The sequence below is a fragment of the Balearica regulorum genome, chromosome 10 (assembly GCF_011004875.1).
Source record: "Balearica regulorum gibbericeps isolate bBalReg1 chromosome 10, bBalReg1.pri, whole genome shotgun sequence".
Taxonomy (NCBI): Eukaryota; Metazoa; Chordata; class Aves; order Gruiformes; family Gruidae; genus Balearica; species Balearica regulorum.
The window spans coordinates 16,667,380-16,684,761 of record NC_046193.1 but is presented as its reverse complement, the minus strand read 5'-3'; the positions used below and the strand labels follow the sequence as shown (position 1 = coordinate 16,684,761).

The window sequence follows — 17,382 nt, the reverse complement described above, 5'->3', positions numbered from 1 at the left end:
TGGAAATAAATCACTGAAAGAAAATAAAGAGGGTCGTAAACTTGGGCCTCTATCTCTCGTGGTTTTCAGGGTTGTTTAAAGAATGGTAAAAAAAAGAGTAGACGAATAAGTAATCATTTCTGTCTCCTGCCGTATGGCAGCAGGTAGCGTATATGTTATGCATGCATGAAGCTTCACAGCACTTGTCTGCCCCCTGCTAATCTATTCAGCCAAAGTCAGCCCAAGGATGGGAGCTGGATTTGGTGAATTATCTGGGACTCCAGTGGCAAGACAAAGGAAAGGAAAGTCTGTTGTAGTGTCTCCCGTCCCTGCCATTGCTCTCCTGCTCGAACTGTGTCTAAGTTATTTTGAATTTGCTCCAGACAAAACCTCTTTTATTCTCTCCACTCTCTGATCTGTAAGCTCATAGGAAAGAGAACCTTGGCAGGCTTTTTAGTTTTTCTGTTGTAACTCAACATAGAAATTATTTTTAAAATACAAAAGGCACGAAGGTTGCACAGCCAGACTATTCAGTGTGGTTCCAAGAAACGCCATTGCATTTCCATAAGATAATCTTGCTGTTTATTTAAAACAGCTGCTCTTTTTTTTTTTTCTCCCCACTTTTGATTTACCATCAACTCCAAACCTCAATTTTTAATAAAATCAAGGGATGTAGGTGATTTCCTGGTTAATTCTCAACCATCGGATGGGAGACATATAGGTCATGTCACGGTCTGTTAGCTGTGTACATTCACTAGTTAGCTATTCAATCGTCTTCTCTGGGTCAGTGGTGCCAAGCATGACTGTGGTTATATATTTAGCTGTGAGCATCAACATTGCTGTGAGTTCTCCACTGGGACAGCGCTGCTGGATTGGTGTCATGTATTTTTGTACGTTGATGATAGCTGTCGGACCTCTTTGTCCCTGTACAGGACTGGCAGAGGAGTCCCCATCCTGCAGTTTTTCAACTGTCTAAATGCCAGGAGGCATTGTACATCATAAGGCTTTGTCCTGCAGCAAAGAAACAGGCATTTCAGCTTATTTTATTCCTGTCCTTTGCTGTAGCTGATAATTTTCAATCAGTTTCTCTCTGGGGAATCAAATCTTCAAATGAAAGTGAATCCAGGACACATTGTAGCCTAGAGACGACGCTCATCTCTGAGCAAACATTTAGGGCCCGAGCTATGAGGTCAAACCATGCCCAAATGCACCTGAGATCTGCTTTCTCCATCAGCAAAGCAATGCGACAACCTGGCCATCGTGGGCAAAAGGTGTTAGACGGGCTGCAGAGCCAGTGTCCCGTCAGCTGGATGCACAACCCCCGTGATAGCTTGATTTTTGCTCTGTTTTCCTAGATAGCTTTCTCTAAGGTGGTTCATAAGGATGTCTAGAAAGGGGAATGAGCTCATGGTGTGTCTTGATACAACCTTGTCCCGCTATTAGTGAAAGCACTGGAAAAACGCAGCCCATCCGTAAATTGAACCCTGTTGCCATAAAGATCGTCAGGTGTTTCCCTGCCTGAACAGCATCTGGTGCAGAAAAATATTGTAAGGGAATATTTTAATGATGCACTACATGTTTTCTTCTTTAAGTCTGTAACCTCTTCTAATTTGTGAGCAATCAGCAATGTTTGGGCTTCCTGTAATTGCAAAGATTTAGGCATCCACCGGCAGATTGAGTGTATCTCTGGGTTTAAATCTGCTTTAGCAAGCACCGTTCAGTGAGAGGGGAGCCCAGCTCTCACGGGTCCTGGGGCACTTTTCCATCCACTCTGGTGGCGCCAGAAGGTGACTCTGCCCTAAATCTCACCTCCCCAGAAGTCTGCATAGTCAAACTAGGACACATACCCCAAAGGGACACAATTTATACCATAAAAATGGAGGATGGGGGCTTGCCAAGATAATTTAAATCAGTCTTCTAAACAAAAGAAAACAAGAGTTACAGCTGGAAAACAAAAGCATAGGCCAGGCCTTGGCAAGTCCCATGTTGTGGCTGGGTGAAAAAAAAAAAAAAATTTTTGGATTGAGGAATTCATTTTTCTATTTTATTTGCCCTTTGGTTTTGGAAGTTTCCTTTTCTCTCTTCTGTTCTGAGGCTTTGTACAGCTGTGGGGAGGTTTGAGTTGTCCCTGGGTTTTTTCCCTTCTGTCTGTCTCCTCCCCTGACACGGTGCGGTTCCTGCTGCTCTCCAAGAAATCAGATAAGCAGCTTTTTGAAAAGCCAGCACCCGAGAATTGCCGTGCTGTTCGGCACCAGTAAACAGGGAATATTCAGTGGTTGCTGGTATCCTCAGTCTTCTTCCCATAAATCACTCCCGTGGACTCTGCAGCTTGCCTTTGCTTGTTCATTTAATGGTGCAGAGAGAAAAAAATATGGGGGTGACAGACAAAAAGAAAAGAAGAAAAGTTTTATTTAATTGCAAAATTTTTGCTGCATTTTTTGAGTGGTTGAGAAACAAGCACAAGTCTTGGCACCCAGGCTGGTCGCTGGTGGTCGGCTTGTAACGGAAAAGCGATGCAAACCCACCTTTCCCATCTCTCTCCTCCGCGCGCAGCACTGCCGGTTTGGGATGTGCGTGCCGAAAGAGCGAGAGGCGCCGGTGATAGACGGAGCGTGGGGGACGTGGAGCCCTTTCGGGACCTGCTCGAGAACCTGCGGCGGCGGCATAAAGACGGCAATACGAGAGTGCAACAGGCCCGAGTAAGTGGATGGAGAGGAAGCACTGGTGGGTGAAATGGGGAAGAGCAGCTGGGTTGCCCAAATGGGCCAAAATCCCCTTTGGCTGTCCCCAGCCCGTGTGCGCTCCGGGGACCGGTGGCTTTGCCGGGCATGGATGAGGCAGCGCGGCAACCCAGGAGGAGCTCATTGCAGGTTTGGTTTGTGGGTAAAGAGCGCTAAAAAGGGTTCTGTTCAACAGAAAGAGAAGGAAAAAGCTAATATCTGCCTGGGTTTATTGCCTCCTGTTTTTGTGGGGGGGCACAGCTGGGGTTCTACTTCCAAAGGTGTTTTTCTTCCTTCAGAGCTGTGGATCAGAAAGGAGAGAAAGGAAGAAGCCATGGTTTTATCCATTTTCTGCCATTTTACCCCTGCTTTGACTGCTTTTGCAGCTGTTCCTACAGATTCTTTATACCATAAAAATGGTTTTCTACCATTTTATTCCTGCTTTGGCTGGTTTTGCAGCTTCTGGCTGGTTTTGCAGCTGATCCTTTAGACAGTTACGTGTCGGCTGGTGCAGACTAGCCAAACCTCAGCAGAAATCTGTGCCCCATTAAAAAGTGGCTCTCAAAAATGTTTGCCGTCAGCCTGGAATGCAAAATCCTTCACCCTTTGAAATGGTAGGGAATTTTGCCGTGGGCTTCCATGAGACGAATGTGTGGCCAGCAAAATATTAGTAATAGGTTGAGCAACTGGTATGAAAACAGCCTGTCTACATAAATTGCGAACTGTGCTGGTTTCTGTTTAACTGTCTCCTTTCAGCCCATGAGAGCAAGAAGGGGGTGGACAGGATGCTTTCCAGGCTCTCATTTGGGACTGAGACACGGAGAGGAGACAGGTCTGCAGAGCTCCTTGGACCAAGGGGTCTTAAAATGTTTGAGCAGGCTCGTTCCACTTTCTCATCATTGGTGTTGGACAGCTTATTGCCAAGGAAGTTGCCATTAGCGATGCACCAGTGACAGTTTCATCACTGCTAATGGGAGAAGGGAGAGCTTGTACCTGCGGCACTGGTGGTGGAGGGACCGGAGAGGCTGCCTCAGCGCGGCTGGGCAAGCGTCGAAAGAGGACAGAAGGGTTGAAGCTAAGGGAGTTGGACACCAGCACGTTAATTAAAATGATGCTGAGAAACACACAGGTGTAAAAGAGTTCTCGTCTCACTGTGCTGAGTCAGCACATGCTATTTGGTCTTCCAGTAGCCATGGAGACACAAAAATAAAATATCTTTCCACATGCAAAAATAGCTATGCTGCTCAACCTTTGGATGCTGTCAGTGAGAAGTATTCCCATCTTCTGGAGAGGCGTCTGTTTGGACTGATAGCTTTTTGTGATAGAAAATCTCCTTTATCCTAAAGGCTAGTCAAGGGATTTTAAATTCCATCTTCTCTCACAGCTTGTGTTTTGTATCTTGATGTTTCATGAGGCGTATTGTTTTGGCTGGGATTTGCAAAAGCACCTAAATATGCTAGGCACCAAGCTGCCTGTGAAATCCCCTGCGTTTATCACTAACAGTGGTTATTTTCCAGGCCCCCTTTCAAGAGCCGTGTAGCTGGCACTGGCCTCTTCCCCAGCCCCTCGTGAAGTCTCTGCAGCGAGTCGTCTGTCCTAGCACCATCCGCAGAGCTTTACACCCACTCTGTTGTTTTGCCCCCGTAATTTGACATTGTAGCATGGGCTCCCACCATCTGCATCCCCGTTATCACGGGGCTGAGACACTGCTGGGTGCTCTCCTGCCTCTGCTGCTTTTAAAGTACTTCAAAACTATACAGAATAGGTGTAGTCTCTGTTTCTCCTCTGTTGTAGAAGGCAGCAAAACCAACCCAGATACCTTGAGTAACATCTGAAATAGTTTTTATTAAGTCTTTTATATTCAAAGATGGTTTAGCTTATTTAAGATTTTTTTTTTTTTTTTGTGCATGAAGATCTGGGGTGGTATCTTGCATGCTAATAAAATATTGTGTTAATTCTGGTATTGAAAATGAACCCCCTGTGCCACAGTACAGAAAATAAGGCTGCAGCTCCTGCCTCTGTAATGTGCTCTGACACTTATGTGGACAAGTATTTTGCAGGGCTGCAGGAAGCTGTAAGCCTCTGCACTGGCAGCAGGCTGTGTTTTGACATACACCGAAGGAATGTATTAGCTAACCAGACCAGACCCTTCCCACCAAGATTGCCCACTTGGGAATCCGAGGCTGGCTGGTACAGACAAAGCCCATGGCTGCAGCGCATCACGTAAAGGGTCTGTGGTGCAAGCTCTGGTTTTCAAAGCAAGGCATAGCTGCAGAATTGTGGGGAAAAAGCATATTTCATAAGATGTCAATACCAGGAGCCCTGTTTTCAGGAATGTTATCTCTGGATGCAAGTCTGATCACATCTGCATTTTAGTCCATCACAAAAGTATCTACCTGTGCTGAAAGCTGTCTGAGCTTGACATGTAAACACATCTGGAGATAACTCTGCTGGCCACTGGCAGCACATGTACCAGTTCCGGCTCCCAGGGCCTCCCAGGATGCTGCGAAGGAGATCTCAAACTGATCTGCGCACGCTAGAGCTTCACAGCTTTTGCATGAGCGGAGGCGCATAGGCAGACGTGCAGATGAACACATGTACCCCATAGTTAATTCTCCAGGGGCCTTTCCTTGTGGCAGCCTGTGTGTCCCCAGGGCTGAGCACATGCAAAGCACCCCAGAACAGTGCTTCTCAGTGAGGTGTCTGTACCTGCTGCTCCTGGACCGCTGAGAGTTGGGCGCTGCCTTAAGGTCTGCAAGCAAAAACGTTCAAGGTTAGTAATTGCAGATGATGCATTAAGCTTTGTATATTTGAGACCTGTTGGGATGGGAGTGGGGATAAGACCCCACTGTTCCCCAGGCACGTCTGCTGTGTCCTGAGCGTTTCTGACGTGCTGGGAGAAATGCAGCGAAGCCAGGGTGTGAGCAGGAGCTTGTGTGGGGGATTATGCTAGATTGAAAGTGGATCCATGCTGGCCGTTAGTTGATCAAATAGATGATTCAGAGAGAAGGGGAATAGAGAACAAGGAGGTTTCTGTGCGTTCACTGCATTCCCTTCTGTCTCTGTGGTACATCATTGGTGATTATCCGTAAAAATATTACGTAGTGTGAAGTATCCCGTATTTCTTCGTGACACTGAAAATCGATGTTATATGAGGCTGACTTATTTCCCAGGGTCAGCTCTTTCTGTTTACTCAGACTCTGTGAAAAGCACTGCTGGTTTAAAAACACCCTAAAACTGTCAGGGTGGTTTGGGGCTATTTTGAAATGTCAGACGTGTGAGTGTGCTTCAGCCCCGAGAGGAGATTTACTGTCACAGTTACGAAGCTGACAGTTTGCAATACGATGGCAAGTTTTAGGATCCTTGAGTTTGTGGTGTGTCCATGTGTTCAGTGTTCTCTCAATCTCGTGGGTCATGTCTAGAGAAAAGCAAACTATACGGTAGCTTGGGATCTTTGGATTTTGTTAGACATACCCTTAAAAAAAAAAAAAGGCTCCTGCATGTTGTTCTTAACTAACTTAATATTTAAAAGTCTCATTTTAATTAAATTGATTTATATTGGAAGCAATGTGATAAAACTGTTGTAATTGCATATTTTTTTTTTAAAGAAATGCCTTGCTAGAGGTTTGCATAATTTAGAGCCTTTGTCAAACTGCAACAGTCCTGCTGTGGTATAAATGCTTTCAAAATGAAAATGATGAATCCTGTTAACTCCCCTGTGAATGATTTGGGCTCACCGAGGTCTGGACTGTGCTGCTGCTGTCACAGCGAAGAAGTTTCCGCATGTGCTGTGTAGTGAGGTGGTCGAGCCGTCCCTTTGTAGCTGGAGGTAGATAACGTGCCCGCATGGGAATAGTCTGCAGGAAGCGCTCCGGTGGTGGGAACCCCCAGAAATCACTGTTGTCCCTGCGAGGCAGGAGGAGTCCAGGATGTGTCCGCAGGGGCTGCTGCGCTGGGTTTGCTCTGGAGCGGTCACAAATGTAATCAGTTAAATTAATTCAAGTCGTTTGTCACACCAAGGTGGAGAATAGAGCAAATTGGTAGAAACTGGGTTTAGATTTGCTTCACTAGGAACTGACATGAAATAAATCCATAAACTGAAATCTGCACCAGGCGCTGTGCGAACGCTTGGGCTTTTTATCGCTGTTACTTGCTTAATTGCAAACACCAGAAACCTTTGCAAACGACACACGTTTAGTTTCCAGATGCCATGTGAGAGTCACCCTCTGAGCAGGTGGAGCTGATGTTACCAGCTATGGCTCCAGGCTGTGCCTGAAGACAAATCATACCCCTTGGAATTTAGCATAGAACTTGAGGCGTCCGCCCCATGGCAGTGCATGTCTCGAGGAGAGGATGCTGGCAGGAAAAATCCCATGTGTGTAGCTGGTCTGCATCTCACCCGTGGCTGCTGGAGGAGACAGCTCCTTCTGCCAAACCTGTGAGCATCCCTAGCATGGTGCTGGTGGGGTGCTGGGAAGTCTGCCTGCCCTTCCCTACTTTGCAGGTAGTCTCTAGGCAATTGCAAGCCCCTCTCTGTGCCTCTGTCTCCCAATTTATCTCACAGGAACTCTGCTACTTGAGTCACAAATTGTTTTCAAATGTAAGAGTGAAGAATTGTTATGTGTGGGAGAACAAGCACTGCTGGGCTTCATAGGTGGTTGATGTGCCTGTGCTTCAAGAGATGCCAAAAAAAATTGTGTTCAGCTGTAGGAACTTATTGACTCTGTGTAGAGATGCTCAAACATGTGCAGGGGTTTTCTGTCTCTGTTATGTTAGGAGATGCTGACTGCATTCAACCTGGAGGGTGTACAGTGGGCATCTCCATGCTAAGGGCAGGGATGGTTCCTGTTCATCACTCAGTTCGTGTTTCGGGAGGTCTCTCGAAAGCAAACCAGCTTCCTGAGGCAGGTGCTCTCTGCCAGCACCCCTGGGGTGCTGTCTGTCCCGGGGCAGGACAGAGCCCATCCTGAAGACAAGCACTGAAAGGCAGGAGGCGTGAGTGCAGGACTTGAGCACCTGGCGAGTCGCTCTTCTGAGCTGTGCTCCTTGCTAGTGCAGGCGTTCTGTTCAGAAGTTGGGTAGGAGGTGTAGGTTTCGTGATTATTTTGCAGCAGAAGCTGGGCACAGACATTGTCTTGAGCTTCGAGGGCCACTCTCTGACTCTGTACACGCACCCCAGCATGACATGGTCAGGACACAGCAGCTCCAGGTGCTCGGGATGCTCTTGCCCTCCGCTGACTCCTCTGAAGCAGCCGGTTAAAGGGAGAGGCTGGGGCTGACCTCAGCCAGTGGCGGCTTTCCCGTGCTGATGGCTGGGATGCACGTTAAATTCATCTCCCTTGAGTCCAGGTCTTAGCTGGTATAATTTTTCCTTTTTGGTTAATTACAGATTTCCCAGGGTTGACCCTGCCAACATTTCAATCGGATTGCAATATCTTTCCTTCTGTAACATTGGAAAAGCAAAGCTGCTTGGGTGGTACTGCAGTGTTTATTATGCATGTTAATGGCGGTAGCTTGTAGAAGCCTCCACCATGCCCTCCCAATTTCATTTGAAGTTTCAAGAGAGAGCAGCAGAGATGGTTGGGGGGTTTCCGGAACATTTAAAGCATGGTGCATCCTTTTTTATTTTATTATTACAATTTGTTATATACGTAGAAGGCTGCACGTAGATGGCCATATGAAACCTTACCTGAGTTCCTAGAAGAAATGTCTGTTGAACAGACAGTAAATAGGATAGCTTGTATCCCTCGCAGCACTACCAAAGCTGAAAATGAGTCCTCACCAGAAAAGTGCCTTCCGCTGGGCTCCTCGGATGCCATCTACGAGCCGCTCGCTCCTGCGCCGCTGCTGACAGCGGCTGGAGTGGGAGAGGCTTTTTTGGTTCCCGAAGTGAACTGTTGTCTGGCAAAGGCTCCATCTATGTACGAGGACAAAAATAGTTTTATGACTACAGTCCTGAATCTGGGAGTTGGGAGATTCAAAATGACAATTTCTCCTAGGCTTATCCACTGGCTTTGATGTGGTTTGGATGATATCGCACTCCCCAGTTTATACCAGAGTCATCCTATTATAAAATGGGGGTGAAGTATTTATTGGCCATTTGGTGCTTTCTGGAACATGTGGAGATAAAGTTCTTTAAAAGTGTCCAGCACTACCATTTCTACCATTTTGGGCTATAAATCCCGAAGAACTAAGTGCTGCCTGGCCTTTCAGCCTCCACGGGGAAGCTCTTTCTCCTTTCTGCCGTGATGTTTAGTTATTTGCAACCCAGTAGATCAGATGCAAACTCTCAGCCACCAAATCCATAGGATTGATGGGATTGTGGAAGGATGGTCCTGTATGGAATCCCTCAGTGTGATGTTAAATCCTCAGTTAGGAAGGAAGGTGTTGCCTTTCCTCTCTGGCTTCTCTCACTACAGCTGCATTTATCAGAGAGCAAATACTCCCTTTTTCATCCCTTTTTAGCATCACATGTATGGTCTTTTTTTATTAGACGCTTGCATAAACTTTCCTGCCGTGAGCCTAGGATATCGATTAAGGACACACACACAGACAGTGCCCACAAAACGGTGTCGCAAATCCCGACTGTGCTGAACAGGTTGCAGAATTGCAATTGCATCTCGTTTCCAGCCTGATCTTGTTTCTACAGGCCTAAAAACGGTGGGAAATACTGCGTGGGTCGTCGCATGAAGTTTAAATCCTGCAACACTGAACCGTGCTCGAAGCTGAAGAAGGATTTCCGGGATGAGCAGTGCGCTGACTTCGACGGGAAGCACTTTAACATCAACGGGCTGCCCACGAACGTGCGCTGGGTTCCCAAATACAGCGGCAGTAAGTGGCGGGGGGGGATGCAGATCCTGCCTACTGCGTCACCGTGTCGGGGTGGTGGCGTTCGGATAACGTGCTTCTGGTTTTCCTCCCTCCCCTCCCCAGTCCTGATGAAGGATCGGTGCAAGTTGTTCTGCCGGGTGGCGGGAAATACGGCGTATTACCAGCTGCGGGATCGCGTCATCGACGGGACGCCCTGCGGCCCTGACACGAATGACATCTGTGTGCAGGGCCTTTGTCGGGTAAGTATTTTCCCTTCTCTTTAGCGAGGGTGATTGCAGTTTCGCGTGGCAGGCTGGCACTTCTGCACCTTGCTCTGCCTGGTCGTTGGCGTGCCCTCTTCTCTTGGGGGCTGCCAGCAGCACCCACGGGCTCCACGAGCCACGGCTGAAGCTTGCGGCAACCTCCAGGTTTGCAGAAGAGCCGCGCGTGGAGGGTGGTCGTACATCTGCCCGAAGTTACTGAGCCTGAATCCAAAAGATGCTTCCTTTGGTGCTCTGCCCCAGTTCTTCCTGGTCAGACCCTTTGCTTTTCCATTCACAATTATTTTTCACACTTTTCTCTATGGGAACAACCAACGCAAGAAGTTTTCTGTAGCGAGGGCATCGCCCGGTGCAAATGGCAGTTCTGATTCTCACTTTGTAAAAAAGCCTTTTATGTGAAAATGGTGTCGGATGGCCACACTGTAAATCAGCAGAAAAACGTGGGGAAGCAAAACAATTTGTCTCACGGCAGCCTTTTGCATGCAAAGCTTTTGTGTGCCTTAATTGGGAGGTTTATAAATGCTGTTCTAGTCTGTATTTGCTCAATCTAGTTTTTTTCAATTTCTCTCTTAAAGCAAGCTGGATGTGATCATGTGCTGAATTCAAAAGCAAGGAGAGATAAATGTGGTGTTTGTGGTGGGGATAATTCTTCATGCAAAACTGTTGCGGGCACATTTAACACGGTGCATTATGGTAAGAATCTGTTGCTAAAAACTTTATAGTGAAAAATGTGCGTCTATAAAAGCCATTACCACACTTAATCTACAAAAACACTGATGTAAAATGCAAAATCCTTCTAGCTATAGCATATTCCATTTTATAACTATTTATGCTATCCCTAAATGAAAAGTATTGGCTTGTGTAATGTGAGGTAATTTTGCTCATTTCCCATCCCCCTGTAAAAAGCAAATGAAATGTCTGTGTAATAGCCTTGACTTTCTATTAAATCTTTTCTAGGCTATAACGTTGTGGTCCGCATCCCAGCTGGTGCAACTAATATTGATGTGCGTCAGCACAGTTACTCAGGGAAGCCAGAGGATGACAACTACCTGGGTGAGTTGCAGTCCTTGTTTCAGTCCAGAACTCTGCTTTATTGTCTGGTTGTGGTGATATATCTACTGGCTGCTCTCTGCTAGGGAGGATGAAGAATTTGTTGAAGGGAGATATTTTCTTATCGAGAATTTCTCTCATATGTCTACCAAACATTCAGCCTTATCTTGCTCCTTCTTTTTGTTCATGCCATCCTTGATGCAAAGTTTGGGAGGCTCTTAGATTACGAGAAATATCCCCTTAGAGTATCTCTGGGCTGGGAAGGACTGTCGAGCCTGGGCTGTGGGTGGGAGCTAAGGTACTAAGCTGGGAACCAAACAGGCTTCCGAGTTCTGCTGGAGTCTTCTCATTGCAACTTAACACGTCTCTGCTGTCACCATGCCTTGGCTGGAGAGTAAATATGCCATACCCTGCCTGACAATGATCTGTAACTGTAATGAAATACCCTGCGCCAAAGATGTTGGTTTGATTTAAACCTAACAAAAACTTGGCCTTTGGCTGTTGGACATTCGTAGTCGCTGTTTTTTCTAATCTGTGGGTATGTCTCCAGAGCCAGGTGAAAATGCTTGCGGTGTGCGTTAGACCAGTCTGCTGCACGCACGTATGCTTTTAGCACGGCCACGTGTCTCTTCCACCATGCTGATCAGTAATTCACCCCATAGAGAGTTCTGTTTGGGTTCGATAGCAGCGATAACCAACGGCACGTTACGACTGATGTTACACCTGCCAGTTGAAGGCTGGTTTTGCCATTAAGCCCTGTTTGTGTCCCTCGGAGTCTGTTCAGGCCACTGACGGAGCAGGGAGTCAGTCTGTGGCCCCTTGCAGTCCCAGGGAGATGTCTGCTCTCCCAGCTCTGTTCCTTCTCTCTGCACACCCCATGCCTGGCAGTGCCAGCTGCACTCCGGTAGCGTGGGTTCCTGTATTTACATCCCTGAGCAGGGCACTTCGTCTTGTTTCATCTCACAAAAACCCCTGAGTTACTGTTTTTGCAAAATATTGGGCTTAGCCTAAGTGCTTGCTGTAACCGGGTATGTTAAAAACGGGACTAGGCTGGTGGTTCCTACACCATCAAAGGTAAAGGAATTCACTTGAGAAACAAGTAGAGGAGACTATCATGCACCAAAGGGAAACGGTGCTGACAGCTTTGGCTGTCGCTCTGAAATGCCACCCATGTGGCTGGACCCTTCATTCCAGCAAAAAGCTGAGCGGGTCCTGCCCCGTCCTCATTCCCAGACTGGGGTCGTGCAAGGCTGGCTGTCCCGGCACGCACGCGGCTGTTCACTTACAGCCACCTTGCATCCTTTCTGCACGTTCACAGCAATGAAATGAGATGGTGCAGCATGAAGGCCTGCCTAAAGGGGCCTACAAGAAAGCTGGAGAGAGACTGTTTAAAAGGGCATGTGGTGATAGGACAAGGGGTAATGGCCTTAAGCTGAAGGAAGGTAGATTTAGATTAGATATTAGGAAGAAATTCTTCCCTGTGAGGGTGGTGAGGCACTGGCACAGGTTGCCCAGAGAAGCTGTGGATGCCCCATCCCTGGAAGTGTTCCAGGCCAGGTTGGATGGGGCTTTGGGCAACCTGGGCTAGTGGAGGGTGTCCCTGCCCATGGCAGGGGAGTTGGAACTAGATGGGCTTTGAGGTCCCTTCCAACCCAAACCATTCTATCATTCTATGAATGCACATCAATACCAAGAAAACCTTACTGAGTTTTCGATCCTGTGGGAGGGAGGTATGTTTCATTATTCATCTTTTCTAGAAAAACAATCCTCCCTGTGTTGTGCCTATTCAAACTGGTTCACCCCAGAAGGAGCCCCAAAGAACTTCTCAGCTCTTCTTGGAGGGCCTTTAATCTTCTTGGGAAGCAATGAAGTCAAATCATCTTTAATGTTGCTTTAATATTGCTGGGAAAGCATCTCTTCACATTAGGCCTGACTAGAAGCAAATGAGAAGTGTGCATGTGTCCACTTATTTTGCAGCTCACTGAGTGTGAAATCTTGGGCCCTCGGTACTGTGAACCTTGTAGTTGCTTAACAATTTAGGAGGAATTTGATGTTGTCATCAAGTCCAAGATGTGTACCTACTGTTGTAGGAGATACAGTAAACGGGAATGAATCCTTTAATGAGTTTTACTACTGCCTAATGTCATTAAAGCCTCCAAAGTGTGGAATTTCGTTGAGTATAGCGTCTGCTTTGTGAGTTTTTCTCCATCTATTTCTTGTTTGCTACCAAGCATGTTTTGTTTCATTATCTCTCCTCATTCGGTGTAAAAACCTTCCCTTTGGTGTTTTGGTGTTAAGTTTAGAATTTTCAGTACAGAGGCTTTGTAGTAATGTAGCTGTGATGGGTGAAATGGTGGGGAAACTAACTTAGGAAATTAGCTACATAATCGCATTAGTGTGAAGTTGTGCAGCAGACTGCTGTTTTCAGGAAACTGTTCCTTTTATAAAGCGTTTAGGCTTTAAGCCTTCAGTGCTTTCACATACCTTAAGATTTGGAATAATAAAAAGTACAGGGGGGAGGAGGGGAAGGGAGAGAGAGGGGGGAGATACTGACCAAACTCCCTGTAATTATCTACTAGAAAACGACATTTGGGCAATTAGGGTGCATGCGTTTACCCTAAGAACACACCTGGAAACAACAGGGAAGCCACCCTACCTGCACAGCTGACGAAAAGATTTGGGCAGGGTTATTTCTGCGGTATGTGAGGGGATACAGACGGCGTGTTGTGCGTACAGCGGCCGGCCCGCCATGCCTTCTGGGGATGTCTCTGCCCTGGGTTATGGGTGAACTACTGAACAACAACTTCAGGCGTTCAGCCTTCGTTTTAATGAGGCTCTCCGGTGGGAAAAGGAGAAGGCACGATGTCTGTGAGAGCTCTGCTGCTCTCTTTACATCCTTTCTGTTTGAGAGTGCCGGTGGGCTTTTCCTCCCACCCCAATGAAAAGGAGCACTGAGAGCGCATGACCCACGTTATTATGTACGTATGAGTTAATTCTGCGTCTTTAGTTCTTGTTTTTTGCACCTATGCAGCCTTATCTAACAGTCAAGGAGACTTTATATTAAATGGAGACTTTGTCGTCAGTATGTTTAAAAGGGAAATCAAAGTTGGGAATGCTGTGATCGAATACAGCGGATCGGATAATACTATTGAAAGGATTAATTCTACAGATCGGATTGAGCAAGAAATAACGCTTCAGGTGAAGTATATGTTGTGCGTGTGGAAAAGTCTGCCCAGCATTGTTGGACTGAAAATGGTGAGCAGCAAAGTCTGTTGGTTTACTCTGCTTCATCTTTTTTTCCCTCAGGTTTTATCAGTGGGTAATTTGTACAATCCCGACGTTCGTTACACATTTAATATCCCCATTGAGGACAAACCTCAGCAGTTTTACTGGAATGCGTACGGCCCGTGGCAGCCCTGCAGTAAGCTCTGTCAAGGTGGGTGCTTGGGAAGGCTTAGTTCTGTCCTGGATCCGTCTGGGATCCGGGCAGTGCTGTCAAGTCCCTCTCCATTTGATTTCTTTGAGATTCTCACGTTATGGGTGTGATTGTTTCCCTGGGCTGTAGTAACAGATCAGATCATACGAGGTGTAGCGCTGCTCTGCTGCTTCTTGGTTTCAGAGCGGGGCACCTTTAGAGCCCCTCTGAGCCAGGTAAGCCCTGCAACCTGGTTTGCAGGTGGGGAAGCTCAAGCACAGAAAAGGTGACGTGGCATTTCCTAAGGCTGCAGAAGGTATCGGTGTCTGGTTTTGGGTCTGGTGTCGAGTCGTTCCCACCTGCAAAACACGCAGAGCCCGTCCTTGCAGGCGTGCAGGAGCTCTCTGCCTGCGTCCATCTCGTCTGCATCAAACCCCCTCTGCTCCTCTTGGAGAGTCTTAACCCCCTCCCTGCATCTCTTCTGAAAGAGACTTAAAAGCATAATTAAATGTCTCTTAAGTGCTACTGTAAAAGGAGTAAGAGAAATAACTGGTTTGATCGCTCTCCTGTGTGACTCAAACAATGTGTGGTTGGTTTTTTTCTGCCTAGGGGAACGAAAAAGGAAACCCGTGTGTACGAGAGAGTCGGATCAGCTCACAGTGTCGGACCAGCGATGTGACCGGATTCCCCAGCCTGACCCCATCACTGAGCCTTGTAGCACGGAATGTGAATTAAGGTGCACTCTACTCAGCCGCGTATATACATTACATCGTATACTTATTGTTTACTCCTCTTTCCTTTCACCTCTCACCATAATTCCTTTTCTCACCAGCCTGTATTAGATTTTAAAAAAAGAAAAGGATTAGCAGTTGCCTCTTTGTCAACTGAGAGGGATTGACATCCACCAGCTGTGTTTTGAGAGGCACTTTTCTACATTTTTGCATTTCTCTTATTGGATTAAATTAGCGCTGACTACAAAAAAAAAAATCATCTAATGTTGAAAAACCTACCTGTGCAATATAGTGCCTGAAATTCGTATCTGCCTGGATCGGAAATGCTCAGCACTGTCCCAAAAACAGTCTGCAAAGAGAGAAAAAAACTCATATGCTCAAAGCAAAAGAGTAACTAAGACTTGGATTTATCGTCATTTGCTTAGAGCGAAGAATAGGCTTAAGAGTAGAGCAGGTTTGGGGCTGTCCCCAGACAACTCCTGGCGCGCTGGAATTGATGGAGCATGACCTAAATAATCACAACCCATTTTCCTTTAAAAAGCAATCTGTTTTTCTTTCTGGAGCTTAAATATGGTAGAATTAAACGGCTGCTGGTGAAGCAATTCAGATGGCCGTGTTTCCCAAGGGGTTTCTCTGGCAGCGTTAAACCCAGGCCGTATAGGGGCTGTATAGGGGCTGTAGGTCGGGTTGTCGCGGTAACAGCTGTTGCCATTGCAACAGGTTGGAAACTTGAGAAGGGCAAATGCAGGACTTTGAAAAGCAGGCAGGGATGCGAGGGCTCCCACCATTCAGCTATTGACTCCAAATCCCCTTGATCTTATTCTTCTCCGAGCCGTGCTGAAGTTTGCTCTCTCGGCTTAGGAGCAGGGCTCCGCGGTCCCGGCACGGGCGCTTCTAACAGCCCCGGGGTCCCCAGGACCTGCCGGGGACATCACTGCCCCCTTCCCCAGGGCCACCCCAGCGAGGTGCAAGGGGCAACCGGCTCCTGATGACTCCAGGGTCTCTGGCATCTCCCTGGATGAGACCTCGTGTCCAGCACCTCTTGCCAGAGCTGGGGCCAGGGCGGATGTGAAGCAGGGGTGTATTGAGGTGGGTCCTTGAGGACCACCAGCACGGGCCCTCGCTGCCCATCTCAGGAAGGAAGCACCAGGATGGGAGTCTGTCTGTCTGGAGAGAACATCCCTAATCCCCACTGACACCTCTGAGGATCCTGTGTCTTGAAGCAAATCATTTGCTCACATTTCAGAGAGCTGAAACAGTTTTAGAGGTGTCCTGCCCTGTGGAGTGCCTCGTCACATCTCTCAAGCCTGTGTGGATCGTTTTCTGACACTGTATTTTTCATTTTTCATTTTGAGAGGCCGAGGTGGCACTCCTGCAGCAGAACGTGGGGTGGAGAGCCTTCAAAGCGCTGCTCCTGGCTTGGCCACGGACTGTCCCTGCAGCCTCATGTGGTCCCACAGGCTCGCAGCCTGGCTTTGCTGCCTGGAAGGGACCTGGTGACAGTTCCTTCCCCACAAGGAGCAATGCCAGCATTAACTGCTTCATGTTTTTGGAAACCACAAAGCATTGGGAACTACTATAAAGAACCAGAACTTTCAGCTCAAAACCATATATTCCTTATTTACGTCAGACATCCCCGAGCTCCTTACCTGCGGAGTTCCAGAGCCCCGCAGCTCCTTCGCCTCTTCCGATCCTCTCCAAGGCAGGCGCCTTCACGTGGGGTCGTGTGTTTGTGCCGCACTAGGGCTGACGTTTGCTGTCCTCTGCTCAGGTGGCACATCGCGAGGAAGAGCGAGTGCACGGCCCAGTGCGGGCTGGGGTACCGCACCCTGGAGATCTACTGCTCCAAGTACAGCAGGCTGGAGGGGAAGATAGAGAAGGTCGACGACCGCTTCTGCAACAGCCAGCCCAAGCCGAGCACGAGGGAGAAATGCACTGGAGACTGTAACGTGGGAGGGTGGCGGTACTCGGCCTGGACCGAGGTAAGGGATGCTCGGTGGTATGGCAAAGTCTCCTCCTTGCGCAGGGGTACGTCAGGCTGTTTAGTTTGCAAACAGCATGTATATAAAAGTTGGCCACAGTGATTCTGCTGCCATTGCTTTTTCTGGAGGACACTGTAGTCCAAATCAGCCTGGTACTCCTTATTTTCCACTGCAATTAATTTATGCTTTTAAGGATCCCAAGTTTTGTCTTCATTAGGCTAAGCCCTGCTCGCTGTCTTCTCCCATCAAAGCCAGCACCGCTGCCAGGAGTTGGGGAGGACATATTACCATCAGCAGAGGACTTCTGAAATTAGTTTCCTTTACACTTTTTAGCTTTTCCATGAACAAGAAAATTCCTGACTGCAGACTGGGCACAGAGAGAATGACAAGCCTGGGACTTTCCAGGGAGGGCAC

At 47.6% G+C, this 17,382-nt stretch overlaps 1 protein-coding gene across 9 annotated transcripts in view; it reads left to right on the top strand.

The window, feature by feature from the left end:
* Positions 1–17,382, top strand: part of ADAMTS9 (ADAM metallopeptidase with thrombospondin type 1 motif 9) — an 85,910-nt gene that overhangs the window by 22,997 nt on the left and 45,531 nt on the right. For all 9 annotated transcript variants that reach the window (XR_012837045.1, XM_075762339.1, XM_075762343.1 and 6 more), the window contains 9 exons: positions 2,533–2,678; positions 9,349–9,530; positions 9,633–9,769; positions 10,366–10,483; positions 10,748–10,843; positions 13,872–14,038; positions 14,147–14,276; positions 14,865–14,991; positions 16,758–16,968. Coding sequence is in view for 8 of the 9 variants with exons in the window: in XM_075762339.1 (XP_075618454.1) it covers positions 2,533–2,678; positions 9,349–9,530; positions 9,633–9,769; positions 10,366–10,483; positions 10,748–10,843; positions 13,872–14,038; positions 14,147–14,276; positions 14,865–14,991; positions 16,758–16,968 (1,314 nt within the window). In the remaining variant the exon portion in view is untranslated. The remainder of the gene's footprint in view (positions 1–2,532; positions 2,679–9,348; positions 9,531–9,632; positions 9,770–10,365; positions 10,484–10,747; positions 10,844–13,871; positions 14,039–14,146; positions 14,277–14,864; positions 14,992–16,757; positions 16,969–17,382) is intronic.